The sequence below is a fragment of the Sus scrofa genome, chromosome 7, assembly GCF_054392235.1.
Source record: "Sus scrofa isolate SSC_HxYL_T2T_F1_AM1 chromosome 7, Sscrofa_HxYL_maternal_Yorkshire_Landrace_v2.0, whole genome shotgun sequence".
NCBI classification, from domain to species: Eukaryota; Metazoa; Chordata; class Mammalia; order Artiodactyla; family Suidae; genus Sus; species Sus scrofa.
Genome location: NC_139389.1, coordinates 90,863,201 through 90,879,018, shown reverse-complemented (window position 1 = coordinate 90,879,018; position 15,818 = coordinate 90,863,201). Strand labels below are relative to the sequence as shown.

Sequence of the window (15,818 nt, the reverse complement as noted above, 5' to 3'; positions counted from 1 at the left end):
GCTGTGGTGTAGGTTGCAGACGCGGCTCGGATCCCGCGTTGCTGTGGCTCTGGTGTAGGCCGGTGGCTACAGCTCCGATTGGACCCCTAGCCTGGGAACCTCCATATGCCGCAGGAGCGGCCCAAGAAATAGCAAAAAGACAAAAAAAAAAAAAAAAAAAAAAAAAAAAAAAAAAAAAAAAAAGAAATCTATACATAGAACTTCCATATGACCCCACAATCCCACCCTTGGGCATCTATCCGGTCAAAACTCTACTTAAAAGAGGCACATGCACCCGCATGTTCATTGCAGCACTATTCACAATAGCCAAGACATGGAAACAACCCAAATGTCCATCAACAGATGATTGGATTCGGAAGAGGTGGTATATATACACAATGGAATACTACTCAGCCATAAAAAAGAATGACATCATGCCATTTGCAGCTACATGGATGGAACTAGAGAATCTTATCCTGAGTGAAATGAGCCAGAAAGACAAAGACAAATACCATATGATATCACTTATAACTGGAATCTAATATCCAGCACAAATGAACATCTCCTCAGAAAAGAAAGTCATGGACTTGGAGAAGAGACTTGTGGCTGCCTGATGGGAGGGGGAGGGAGTGGGAGGGATTGGGAGCTTGGGCTTATCAGACACAATTTAGAATAGATTTACAAGGAGATCCTGCTGAATAGCATTGAGAACTATGTCTAGATACTTATGTTGCAACAGAAGAAAGGGTGGGGGAAAAATGTAATTGTAATGTATACATGTAAGGATAACCTGACCCCCTTGCTGTACTGTGGGAAAATAAAAAAAAAAGCAAAAAAGGTAGGCATTCCTATATGGATAGAGAGGTACAGGTGATATCCTAATTATTTAAAAATGACAAAATCTCTACCTTCTTTGCTCAGTGCCCAAATATTCCTTCAGTCCCTTAGTGTTTGTAAGAAATGTACTTTTAAATGAGCAAGACTGGAGTGTAGAAAACATTTAAAAATGAGTAGAGAATGGGTACTGATCAATTTGAATAAACTACCATCATAAACAAACAAAAAAAAAGAAATCTAGAGGAAGTAAAAAAAAAATACCAAGAAACAAATACAAACGGAAACACACGTTCCGAAAACTATGCAATGCAGCAAAGGCAGTTCTATGAGGGAATTTCACAGCCATACAGGCCTACTTCAAGAAATAAGAAAAATCTCATTTGCAGGAACATGGATGGAACTTCATCTGAGTGAGGTAAGTCAGAAGGAGAAAGCCAAACACCATATGATATCACTTATATCTGGAATCTAATATATGGCACAAAGGAAACTTTCCACAGAAAAGAAAATCCTGGACTTGGAGAATAGATTTGTGGTTGCCAAGGGGGAAGGGGAGGGACTTGGAGGGACTGGGAGCTTGGGGTAAATAGATGCAGAATGTTGCCTTCGGGATGGATTAGCAATGGGACCCTGTTGTGTAGCAATGGGAACTCTGTCTAGTCACTTATGATGGAACATGTAAAGTGAGAAAAAAGAATGTATATATGCATGTGTAACAGGGTCACCATGCTGTACAGTAGAAAAAAATATATAAATAAATGATTTTCAAAAAAAAGGAAAAAAAAGAAAAATCTCAGGTAAAAAAATCCAAATGTACATTTAAAGCAATTAAAAAAAAAAACAGGCAAAAGTTAAAGGTAGTAGAAGCAAGGAAATAAAGATCATGTGGAAATACATGATATAGAAACAAAAAACCAAAGAAATGATAAATGAAACTAAGAGTTGGTTGTTTGAAAAGATAAACAAAATTGGCAAAACTCAGCCAGACTCACCACGTAAAAAAGAGAGATCCCAAATAAATAAAATAGATATGAAGAAGGGGAAATTACAAATGACACCACAGAAATACAAAGATTCATGAGAGAATAATATAAAAAATTATATTCCAACAAATGAGTCAACTCAGAAGAAATGGATAAATTGCTAGAAGCATAATATCCTCCAAGACTGAATCATGAAGAAATAGAAAATCTTAACAGACTCGTCACTAATAAAAAATTGAATCAATAATAAAAAATTTCCCCAAATAAAGAAGTCCAATTCCATATGGTTTCACCAGTTAATTCTTCTAAACATTTAGAGAATAATTAGTGCCTAGCCTTCTCAAACTATTCCAAAAATTGAAGAGGAAGGACCACTTCCAAACTAATTTTACAATGTCAAAATTACCCTGATATAAAAACCAGACAAAGACACCACACGCACAAAAAAGAAATCATAGCCAATATCCCTACTGAACACAGATGCAAAAATCTTCAACAAAATACTAGCAAGCCAAATTCAAAAATACATGAAAAGAGTCACACAACACAACTGAGGAGATTTCATTTAGTGATGCAAGACGGTTTAGCATTGAGAAGCATTCAGTGTGATAGGTCACATTAAAAAACAAAGGATAAAACATATAATCATGTCAATACATGCAGAGAAATATTTAAAACATTTAAGATTCAACACCATTTATGAGAGAACTCTCAACAAAGTGAGTATAAATGGAATATACATCAACAAATAAATGCCATATTTGACAAACCCCCAGTTAACATCATGCTCAAAGGTGAAATGAATTTAGTAAAGTTGCAGGATGAAAGTTAATAAATAGAAACTGCTGCATTTCCAAACACTAGTAAACTATGAGAAAGAAAAATCAAAAAAGAAATTAACAACTACATGAAATAATAAAGTAAATTGGAAAAACTCAACCAAGGAGGTGAAGGACATATACTCTGAAAACTGACACACTAAGAAATTGAAAGCAAAATAAATAAATAAATAAATAAATAAATAAATAAATAAATGGAAATATATATTGTGTTCATGAATTGGAAGAATTAATAGTTAAAATTTCCATACTACTCAAAGCAACCTAGAGACTCAATTCTCTCTCTATCAAAATACCAATGACATTTTTGACAGAACTAGAAGAAATAATCCTAAACTTTGTATGGGATCACAAAAGTCCCTAAAGCCAAAGCCATTTTGAGAAGGAACAACAAAGCTAAAGGTATCCTGCTCCCAACATGAAATGATGCCACAAAACTACAGTAATAATAATAATAATAATAAAAAGTATGGGAGTTCCATTACGTCTCAGTGGAAACAAACCCAACTGGTATCCATGAAGAAGCAGATTTGATCCTTGACCCCGCTCAGTGGGTTAAGGATCTGGTATTGCTGCAAGCTGTGCTGTAGGCCATCAGCTATAGCTCCAGTTATTCCCCTAGTCTGGGAACTTCCATATGCTATGGAGGAGCCCTAAAAAAAAGGTATAGTTTTGGCTGGCAGGAACCTGGCCCCAAGATGGTGCCCAGTAAAGTGGCAGTATCTACAATGAATAAAAACCCTGGAGCAGGCAACAGCTTTGGATCCTGACTAGATGGACAGTTAGAGGCATTGGGAGTGGACAGAGCCATTTAAGACACCTACACCCTGGGTGTCCTGCAGGAGGATTAGGAACAAAAGAAGCTGGATGTTCTGCAGGGTATCCTCTCTGCTTTCCTGGAAGAAGAATCCCTCCTTAACATCTACAAGGGCATTGTGTGTTGGCACCACAGTGAAAAAGAAGATGAGGTTCAGGTTGTTGCCACCTTCATGAGAAGCAGGCATAGATTGTGATGAAGCCCAGGATTGTGTCAGAAGAGGAGAAGCAGAGGAAAGCTGTGCCCCTGGCCACATATGCTGATGCGGCAGACAAAGACAATAAAGCAGATGGGAAGGATGATTCAGGTGAAGGCACGATGAACATTGGTTCTGGCAAATCTCTGCTCCAAAACACCCATGTGGAAGATGTCCCAAGTGCTGGAAAACTGGAGCAAGACTCACTCTGGGATGAGTCCCAGAGGAAGAAGGAATTGGATAAGCTGCAGAAGGAGAGGGACAAACTAATCAAATAGGAGTGCAAGGAAAAGAAAAAGAAAAGGACAGAAAGAGGGGAGTGAAACTGGCCATGGCTTCAAGTGCTTGTGATGAGGGACTCAATTACCCTATCAGGTGAGTAGGGGGATGAGAAATGTCAGACAACAACCCTGCCAATAGCTGGGAGAATAAATTTTTCTGCTTTGGATGGGTATCTAGGTGGCAAAGCATAGCACACATGACATTCTCTCTAACACTGAGTCTTTTTACTTCATTTGAGTTCTAGGAGAAGCTCCTTCAGGACTTAACCTCTTATCCTGTGGGCCTCTTATAAGAGGAAAGCTAATGGGATGAATGACGATATCTGACAACATCAACGCTGTTTTTTCTTAGTGCAAAGAGCCTGAATTTCCTGGGGAAAAAAAAAAGAGATCAAAATTTAAAGAGACTCTTGTTGTGTCCTTGATGAAAATGTTTTTTTCTTGGAACCAGGAGTTCTGAACCCATAGAGCCCAGATTTACAAGGATGAGAAGCTCAAATTTTCCAACTATCCCCTGACTCCTGGACCCATGTATACTACTCAACAGGGACAATGAACCAAGCAAAAATTATACATTGTGTATGTATGGTTGACCATTGAACAACACACGTTTGAATGATGTCATTCCACTTATAGACAAATATTTTTTTCAATAAATATGTACTCAATCCCCAGTTGGATAGGGCCACATAATCCAAATTATGTGTGGATTTTCAACTGTATGGAGGATAAGTGCCTATAAACCCCTTGGTCCCAACGGCTAACTGTATACAGTGTCCTATCGAAGGCTTTGCATTCTCAGAATATCACCTCCAAGCTAGTGGTTCAGCTGCAGATGTAGTAAGCCATTCCATTTCTCTTTTACCAGCAGATTCTGGATGGTACAGTATGATAGAGACAGTAGATCCAATGGTCATAAGCAACATTCACACATTCCTTTTTTGTGTAGAGCCTCGGTATGATATGGTGTTTGTGGGATGCCTTGTCTGTATATAAACTTTTCCGTAATTTTTAGGGAAAAATGCTACAGAACCATACCAGTCTGCATTGTGATTAGCCCATTGATGCTTGCTAGAAGTTTCACATCTTATCTCTTCTCAATCAACAATTTTTCTAATTACACTGTAGTCTGAGTAATAAGGCCTAAGCAGCAAGGCCCTTTGCACAGAGTCTAGAACTACTACAGAAGAAATTTTTCCAGATTGAGGATCTACTCAAAGCTGACAGACCTATCATCTGTTATATGGGCTGGAGGGGTATTCTTGGATATAGATTATATGTCTTCCAGGAAAATGAACCATACTGTTTTCCTTGCTGGCTGCACCATTTTACATTCTCACCAACAGTGTATAACGGCTCCAATTTCCTCACATGTTCATCAACACTTGTTATATTTTGTTTGTTGTTAATATCCTTCCCAAGAGGTGTGAGGTCACATCTCAATTTGTTTTTTATTTGCATTTCTCTGATAATTAATGATGGGTTATTTTCTCAAATGCCTATTTACTATTTATGTGTCTTCTTTAAGAGAAATATCTATTCAAACACTTTGTCCATTTTTAATTGAGTAGTTTTTTTTTCTTTTTGCTATTGAGATGTAGGAGTTCCTAACTCAAGGAGATATTAATAACTTTTACACAAAACCTTTAAAAATAAATTTCTCTAAGAATTGGTTTATAGAGATCAACAGTGCTGATATGAATCTAATAGAGTTCAAATTCCCCCAATTTTTAAATTGAACTTCTACTCTTCTAGATTTGCTAAGCTTTTATAGGAACCATTCTTATAAAAATTACTGGCTCAGAAGTGTTTTTATATGAGAATCCAAATTCACATAGTGAAAATAAATTCTTAGACAATTCAGACTGAATCAATATTTTTAATAAAACAGTAATAGATCTTCTTGACCATACCAATATAAAGTATAAGACAAGCACTTAGATGAAATTTAAAATCATGTGTTCAGTCATTTGAGTTATACATCTGACAGGTCTGTAGTGTGTCCACTTAAACATAATATTTAATATTTTCAACAATTGTAAGAGCTTAGTTTAGTATTAAGCATAGTATTTAGTGGATATTCTTTGACTAATTTTTTTTTTTTTTGCTTTTTAGGGCTGCACCAGCAGAATATGGAGGTTCTCAGGCTAGGGGTCAAATCTGAGCTACAGCTGCAGGCCTACACCACAGCCATAGCAACACAGATTCTGAGCTGCATTCTGCGACCTACACTACAGCTCACTGCAGTCCCTCATCCTGAACCCACTGAGTGAGGCCATGGATCAAACCCACAACTTCATGGTTCCTGGTTGGATTTGTTTCCACTGACGAGAACTCATTCTTTGACTAATTTTTAAATGCGGCTGAATATTGAAAGATTGGTCATGGTGTGTGTGTGAATGCGTGTGTGTGTGTTTCTCTCTGTACTTATATTTTTGTAGAGTGTCCATGTCTTTTGACCAGTTAATGCACGTGTTCATTTCTTCTGCTTTAAGAATACTATTTACTGTCTGTAAGAAAGTATGAATAGAAAGTGTGGGTCTGTTGGGAATTATATTAGTATGCTCATGAGTTTTGCTGATTTATTAAAATGATAGTATATGACAGACAATTCTCAAGTACTCCCCTTCGAGAACTCTGAGTGGAATAGAAATTAGTTCTTTTGGTTAAGTCATAATTAAATGGGTGACTGAGACTATACTAGAAGTAACATGATAAAAAATATCAAGGGGAAAAAGAGTACATTTATCTTAAGAAAAATGTTATTCTAGAAATTAAGAGTATTCTAAAAGACAAAACTGAATGGACATAGAAAGCTATAGGTGGTTTTCAGGAAGTAAATCCTATTTGCTTTGACATAAATCTGTAAACACACACACAAACACATATACATTTCAAAGAATCAGTCTGAATTGAAGCAAAGATATGTATTAAAATTAAAAGATATGTATTAAAATTTGACAATATTTGGACAGTCAAGTTTTCATAGGCTTATTTAAATAAATTTAGAATTGTTATAATAACAAATATTACATTAAAACACGACTAGGTTTTGGTTTTCTCTGTTAGAATGACATAACAATTTGATCTTGATATATTTATTTTGCTCTTAAGAAGCAGTGCATGTTTAATTGTCTTTTTGGTAATTTTCTGAGTAATCAGAGATTCTGTAAGCAACTCACAAAGTGGGTTGTAAACAGTACTTAGTAGAAAAAAGGAAAGAAAAATTCATAAGAATAAATATTGCTATGTTAAACTGTGATCCAGTCCTTTATTGGGATGGGGCATTGTATGTACTACAATGTATATTACATTTTTTACTGTGGATCACTGTCAAAGGTATGAAAGCCACTTCTCTAAGTTATCTTACCCTTGCCATTTAGATATTCTCTCTTCACTCACACTAGAAAGCTGAACTCCTGAAGAAGAATATGTTCTTTAAGATGTAAAACTGTTGAGTAGGCACTTTATAATATTATAAACTATAATAGAAAAATTTAAAAGGAGCAACAGTGAGGGAAGTCTAAAGGGGACAGAGCCCCAAATGCAGGGAAGTGGGAAAAGAAAGAGGAATCGTGGGACAGGGAGATAGAGAAGGAAGACTGCCTGAGAAAAGAAAGCGAAAGGGGGGAAAGATTTTCCTAGCCCAAAGACCACTTGCTTAGGAAAATTGCATAGGAAGACATAGGAATAAAAGAGGAATGGAAATGTAATGGGTTTGAGTTGCATCATGTTAATCTCAGAGAAAAATCCTGGTGTTTCCCAGTTCTTTTTATTCTAAGAACAGCTTCCATGGCTTCTACCTGGGTATGTGTGAAACATGTGTACATGTTTTCAAAGATTCTATGTGTGTACTCTCAAAGATTCTGCCCTCCTTGCACAGCCCTGTCAGAGACACAAAGGAGAGGTAAAATGTGAGCAGAGTACAGCATAACAACAGGAAGACACACTTAGGAAACCTCACATCAGGTCCTGATAGGAGTTGCTAAAGACTCACTTAGGAAACCTCACATCAGGTACTGATAGGAGTTGCTATCTGTGAGACAGGCTCCTGCTAATGAGAGAGACAGGTTCTCTCTGTTCTGAAGCCTTAGAGAAGTATTCCCTATTATGTATTTCTAATAATTACTTCATAAAAATATTATTCCTTAGGAATTGAGGCTCCAGAATACTATAATTTTTGATTATAAATACTATGATATAACTCCTTTTTTTTTCAGAAGTGGATATCTCTCTCTCCTAAGTGAAAGGAAAAATAGACCCTATATCAGTGTGAATGATTAAATCAAGGGAGGACAAACAAGATCTCCTTTCCAAGTTTGAAAATTATTAATGAACATCAGTAATCAACAAGGGTTCCTCACAGTACAGGCGTCACTTAAGAGATCTTTCTGTAACTCACTAGCTGTCTGCATACTCTTCTCATTGCCACCTTCATTTCTTGATTTCTGAATGTATAAATGACAGGATTCAAGAAAGGAGTGAGAACTGAATCAAAGATGGCCAGAAACTTATCCAGGGGTATGGAGGGAGATGGCCATGTATAGAGAAATATCAAAGGACCAAAGGCCAAGACTACCACAGTAATGTGAGCTGACAGTGTGGACAGAGCCTTGGAGGAACCTGCTGAAGAGTGTTTCTGTACAGTGAGAATGATGACAATATAGGAAATGATCAGAATGATGAAGGAGCCAACAGAGATGAATCCACTATTGGCCATGACCAAGGACTCTAGTTGGTAAGTGTCTGTGCAGGCAAGTTTGATGAGCCGGGGAAGGTCACAGTAAAAGCTGTCCAACACATTAGACCCACAGAAGGGTAAGTTTACCACAAAAGCCAGTTGAACCGTGGAGTGGATAAGGCCAGTCATCCAGGCAGCCACTAGAAAGGAGATACACATTCTTGGGCTCATGATGGTCAGATAATGGAGAGGTTTACATATGGCAACATATCTGTCAAAGGCCATGGCAATGAGCAGCATCATCTCCACACCCCCAATGACATGGATGAAGAAGATTTGAGTGATGCAACCACTGAAGGAGATGACTTTACGTTTCCTAAAAAGGTCATAAATCATCTTGGGAGAAGCGACAGAAGAAACTCCTAGGTCAAGGAAGGAGAGGTTGGCTAACAGAAAGTACATGGGGGAGTGTAAGTGAGGGTCAGAAGTCACAGTGAGCATAATGAGGGAGTTTCCCATCATGCTTGCCACGTAAAATGTGGAGATGAACACAAAGAGGAGAAGTTGTATTTCCCAGGAGTTGGTGAGTCCCAGGAATACAAACTCTGACACCACAGAATGATTTGCTCCATCCATGGGCTTTCTTACTATTGCTACCTGAAGGGAGACAATAGGAAAAATATGAATTATGATAATTATTTCAATGAATTTGGAGGAGAGAGATGAAAGTTATGAAAGCCTATTTCCAGTAGGCTATTAGTATTAAAAGTGACCTAATATGTTTATGGACTCTAAAAGTGTTTACACATAGAAATGAGTGGCTCTTATACAGAGTTGTTCTTATCACTGTCTTGTCTCTGTCTTTATGAACCTCTGCTTCCTGTAACTCAGGAGAAACAAAATGGTCAACCAGAGTAATATAAAGTCAACCTCAAACTTTTTGATTTTTGAATCAGATCTGGCATGATTTGACCTTTGTCACATCAAACTAATAATCACTAGTGAAAAAACTTCCAATCCTATAATCTTCATCCAGAGGAGGGCCATTTTCCTCCTTCCCAGTTCCTGCCTCCGGGAACATATTCCTCTTCAATATTATTTAAATGTTGACCACATCTATGAAGTCTTGCTTTATGACTACTAGAATTTAATTTATATTACCACCATAACCACCAGGTTTTCTATGCATTTAATAACACTCTGCTTCTTCCCAGTGTAGATGCTATGATGTTTTTCAAGATACAAGATTGGTCAACAGAGGTGATAGAAATCAACCTGAAATTAATATAGCCTGTCTCCAGTCACACAAACTCTTCATCAATTCTCAACAATTTCATCAACTTTCAAGACTACAAGTCTTATTCTGACAAACGACCCATCCTACTGACTCCCTATCTCTTGAGAACACTTGTCTTCAAGGTTTATTAATAATTTGAGGTCTTGCTTTATACTACCAACTTATATTTTTTAGTATTTCTTGTATTTTAGTAAACTGAGTAATGTTCTAACTCATCTGGGAGACTATAAGCTTCTTGAAGGCAGGGATTGTGACTTATTCATATTAGGACTCCCTGAAGCCATGAAAAATGGTCCATACAGAGGTGCAGGTCCATTAACTGTCTGTTACCAGTTTGCATCATGTTAGGTTTTGAATCTGAGAAGAAGTATTTAGAAATTTCTCCAGAGACTTCACATCACAGCAAAACCCATGTGTATGATTTAATATTTTCTAAAGCATCAGTCCAAGAAGGATTTGAGAAAAACAACCCTGGTCCTTTACCAAAGATAATTTGAGGAGCACTGCCCTAAAGTACTTAGCACATGGTCTGTGAAGCTGAAAACTATGAAGGGCATCATGTATACTGAAAAGCATCTTGTTCTTTTCTGTGTAAGAAAATATCGCATTATCTTATAATTTCAGTTTTAGTTAGAGAAGCAACATCGCACAATGGAAAGAATGTGACCTTGGATTCTGTAAAACATGATTTAAGCTATAATGAGCCACCAACAAGAGGATTTGGGGCAAGTTACTTAAATTCTTGAACCTCAGTTCATCTATGAAATTGCAATTAGTAACACTAACTTCTCAGAGAAGTATAAAATGGGTATAAAATAATTATAACATAATTGAGGTTTTATAATATTTTATAAATAATTATAATATTTATAAAATATTATCAATAATAATATTACTGAGAATTAATATAAAATTTGAGGTATAAAATAATTTTGGTTTTATAATCTTTTATTGATTGTATATCTATTATGTGCAAATATTCAGTAACTGATAATGTTGCTTCTCTTCTATTATTTTCACACATCTATAATATTGCTAAATACATATCATAAATGAATAGATAAGAAAAGAAAATGTTATTGGACAGTAGATAATATAAAAATTCCACATATAAAAGGTATTTTGATAGCATATTATGATTTTATCTCCACATATAATGATAGGAGATTATAATATTCATATTCTTTCAGTGAGCAAAATAAAAACTAGTCTGTGTAGACTAAATATATTTGCTTTCTAAAAACTACTGCATTTCTTTGTAATACTCACTACAAATGCAGCTCATTGATATTTTCGTTTGTTCTCCTTCCCGGTGAGACTGCAACTCCCATAAAGTTAAGGACTACACTTGTGTTGTTATCCAAGTATCCTAAAACTTAGAATCATAAGAGGTATTAATGGAGCTATGCATATACTTCAGGAATTATGCCGAAAGATAGAAGAGGATGTATTTGGATGAAAAAAAACCTATAATAATTAGGAATATATAGATATATAATTAAGGAATATTGATAAAGAAAACTGCTCACCTCCTAAGCGACCAAGAATAATAGAAAACAAGGAACTATAAAAGTGAGATGACTTAGAGAAAAAGAAATAAATTGTAAATCTAAAAAGGATGAAAAATTAAGACGTATTTATAGAATGTCAAAGAAAAGAAGCATAAGTCTTACTTTATTTTTATTTTTTTTATTTTTTATTTTTTGTCTTTTTGCTATTTCTTGGGCCGCTCCCGCAGCATATGGAGGTTCCCAGGCTAGGGGTTGAATTGGAGCTGTAGCACCAGCCTACGCCAGAGCCACAGCAACGTGGGATCCGAGCCGCGTCTGCAACCTACACCACAGCTCACGGCAACACTGGATCGTTAACCCACTGAGCAAGGGCACGGACTGAACCCGCAACCTCATGGTTCCTAGCCGGATTCATTAACCACTGTGCCACGACGGGAACTCCAAAAGGTGTTTTTTTTTCTTTTCTTTTTTTTTTTTTTGTCGTTTTGCCTTTTTTAGGGCCGCTTCCCACGGCGTATGGAGGTTTCCAGGCTCGGGGTCTAATCAGAGCTGTAGCCGCCGGCCTATGCCATAGCCACAGCAATCCTGGACCCGAGCCGCGTCTGTAACATAACACCACAGCTCACAGCAACGCCAGATCCTTAACCCACTGAGCAAGGCCAGGGATCGAACCTACAACCTCATGGTTCCTAGTCGGATTCGTTAACCACTGCGCCACGAAGGGAACTCCCCATAAGTCTTACTTTAAGTAAAAGACAATTTTTGAGATATGATTGACAATACTTTCTGGACCAAATCCAGAAATTCTATAATTGTAGAATTTTGTATTAAAAAATTGTGGTATTATATCTCCTGGTAACTTTTACATGTTAAGGTGCTTCAGAGAGTTTCTTAATAAGCTCTTATCAGCCATGTGCGTATAGCTGTGAATTTATTTGCCTCTTGGCTTTCCAATCTCCATCAACTAGGCAAGAACTGAGAGTTTTAGGAAAAGTGAGTTTAAAGAATGAGATATAAACATGGACCTTAGATGTACCTATCCTAATGTCAGGGAATGTAGAAACTCAAAAGTTTGGGTCATTCCAGTTTTGTTCTTTTGTTTATTTTTTGGATGCCCTGTGGCATAGGGCATTCCTGAGCCAGAGATCAGATCCAAGCCACACTTGCGACCTATGCTGCAGCTGCGGCAATGACAAATATTTTTAACTGCTGTAGCAGGCCGGAGATCAAACCTACATCCTTGGGTCATCACAGTTTTAAAGTCACCTGAGACAGAGTTAGGATCTATATCTCAGTTCAGGTCAAAAGCTATAGAGAGGTTTCTAAATGGAGACACAGTCATATGATGTTTATTCACGGAAAAGTCATCAAATATTCATAGGCTAAAACTCCTGAATTAGGGTGTTCTAAATGCATCTTCTCTTATCTACTGGTTATACTCTGAAGTACATTTTCTCAAACATAATAATTATACCCACATTTAAAAAACTAATTTGATATCCACCATGCAAAAGACATGGCCTTCCTCTTTGCGTTCTGTTGTGATTAGTTCTTTTCTTGGTCCATGGAGAATTGATTAATACCCCATGGAGACATTTAATCCTTTACAGATGGAGGGAATATTGGTAACTGAAGTTCCAAATAATAGTCATCAAATTGAAAGGGAACTACATATAGCAGTTAGATTTGGACCCGGAATCTAAATTATCATTTATATAAATTTCTTCCTCAATTAAAAATATTGTGCATTTAACAACCCCCTCAGCAGAAACTTCCTGCATTTTATCTTTCAAATGGTCACAAAACCTGCTTTATATCCAAGTAAAACACTGCTTCCTCTGATTAAATACCACCCCTACTTTAACTATTTATATCTATCAAAAAAATAAATAATTCTGTGTTCTTTCAAATAATCTTTTATGTGCAAAAATGAAACAAATGTCACTCCTTCACTTTCTGTTTGCAAGATTCAGCAAACTCAATACCTTTTCAAGTTCCACTCACGGACTCAGGGTTCCTTTCTTGCTTATTCTATTCTATCCCCCTGCCCTCCCAACTATCATCTGTTAACTTTCTCTGAATCTTTCTTCATTCTATTTACAGCTTAGTGATAAAATTAATACACAACACAACACGCTATTTCTAACCATGTAAGTTAAGAGACCAGGAAAACAAATTCAATCTCTGGTAGTTTCATATACTAAATAATTTCCAATCATATTTTAAAGTGACATGACATTGGATTTTTTGGTCTCTATGTCTCTTCTGCTTAGATGTGTATGAAATCCTTTTCCATAATGTAATCTTTAGTTCCTAATAAATGTTTCCTTTTCTTAGAGAAGATAATCATTTTATACACATCTCTCTGGCAAAGCTAATGGAGAGAAAACACGATTACCTTTTAAAAATATTTTCACATTTCATTAATTTTTCTTGCCTGTTTATCAAGTGGCAGAGGGTAAGAAACATTTATTTAATCAACATTAGGAACAGAATGATTAATTGCCACCTATGATGACCCAAAATATTATAAAACCATTTGACTTTTGCTTATATCTTTCACATTACCCTAAGAACATTGCGATACTAACTTAAAGTCAAAGGCAGTTAACCTTGCAATGTGTCTATATAGTTTTATACAATCATTCTTCTGTACTATTCAATTCCTTATCCCGGAGTCTATCTACGTTGTGTTAGGATAACACTCATACACTTGAGGATATTACTCATATTCAAAGCAATTAAAACAACAAATATTATGTCTGAAACTAAAGCCACACTTTGCATTGTTAAATCTATTTACATCCTCCCATTTTACCTGTATAAAGAGAACAGCATCATCAGGTAACCTGAGACTTTCCTATGTTCTCCAAAACAAAATGCCATATAAAATCCTGATGTAAGAAGAAATGAAGCTAATTACCGCTCGAGAAAACAGTGACCAAATGATAGTTCAGAGCTTATGGATCAGGGGACTTTACCCCTAGGGAACTAATTGGTTTGACCAGAGCAACCAAAGGATCTAAAAACTCATAATAAGACACTAGAGAGAAAGAGGGAAACAAAAGTGGAATATTTTTAAAATATGCTATTTTTTTGGGGAAAATTTATAAATATTGATAATTACCATCTTTTATTCAAGCATAGTTTATTTACAATGTTTCTTCAATTTCTGCTGTACAGCAAAGTGACCTAATCACATACAGTTCCCTGTGCTGTAGAGTAGGGCCCCATCGGTAATTACCAATTAGAAATAACCTCTGAAAATAGGTAAATAATAACACAAAAATTAACTATAATCATCTTAACATCTCCAAAAAAGCCAATGTGATTAATTTTCATATTGTTCAAATACTAGAATACTGTACAGAAGACTTCATTTCTGTACATTCATACATTAAGTAATTGTGGATGTGGGAGTTCCTGCTGTGGCTTAGCAGTTAATAAACCCAACTAGTATCTGTGAGAATGTGGTTTTGATTCCCTAGCCTCACTCAGTGGGTTAAGGATCCAGCATTGCTGTGAGCTGTGGTGTAGGTCACATGGCTCTGGTGTAGGCAGGTGGCTGCAGCTATGATTTGACTCCTAGCCTGGGAACCTCCATATGCTGTGGTTTGCAGCCCCAGAAAGATTAAAAAAAAAAGCAATTGTGGATGTGTACAAAAACTTAGCTATACAGAAGTTTGTTTCAGTGAGAATGTCTTAAAGGTGAACGAAAGAACTAAAACATATACCAAATGATGATAAATTTAACACATTATGATACAGCCATACAGTCAATTTCTTTTTTTTTTTTTTGTCTTCTTGGCATTTCTTGGGCCGCTCCCACGGCACATGGAGGTTCCCAGGCTAGGGGTTGAATCGGAGCTGTAGCCACCAGCCTACGCCAGAGCCACAGCAATGCAGGTTCTGAGCCACGTCTGCGACCTATACCACAGCTCATGGCAACGCCGGATCCTTAACCCACCGAGCAAGGCCAGGGATCGAACCCGCATCCTCATGGTTCCTAGTTGGATTCGTTAACCACTGAGCCACAATGGGAACTCCATAAAGTCAGATTTTTGAAGGTATTGAAAACTTGTTCAAATTCTATATAGTTAAAGAAAATCACACACATTTTTGAATGAAACTCTGGACAGCAAAGCAGCGTGTGCATTGTGTTGTTGTGCAGTAAATATCTATCTCTATCTGTACGTAAGTGTCTGAGCAAATAGACAATTCTTTTGAAAAGTACTTCAGGATGGTGCATATTTTATCTTCAATTTTGTATACTCCTCTCAGTCAGAATCCTGCCAGAAACAAAACAAAACAAAAAAGCACAGTCAGGTTACAAATGAACACAGAAACATAAAGGATAAGAGAGTACTATGAGCAAATAGATGCCAATAAAATGGACA

At 36.6% G+C, this 15,818-nt stretch overlaps 1 protein-coding gene, 1 long non-coding RNA gene and 1 pseudogene across 2 annotated transcripts in view; 2 read left to right on the top strand and 1 right to left on the bottom strand.

Moving 5' to 3' along the window:
• LOC146401763 (uncharacterized) overlaps window positions 1-15,818 on the top strand; it is a 909,931-nt gene that overhangs the window by 497,892 nt on the left and 396,221 nt on the right. The gene's annotated exons all lie outside the window — the stretch shown is intronic.
• On the top strand, window positions 3,337-3,974 carry LOC100154951 (coiled-coil domain-containing protein 43 pseudogene; annotated as a pseudogene).
• LOC100153340 (olfactory receptor 4F3/4F16/4F29-like) lies at window positions 8,311-9,258 on the bottom strand. Its single transcript, XM_001925116.3, has one exon. The coding sequence runs from the start codon at window positions 9,247-9,249 to the stop codon at window positions 8,311-8,313; it is 939 nt and encodes a 312-aa protein (XP_001925151.3). The 5' UTR covers window positions 9,250-9,258.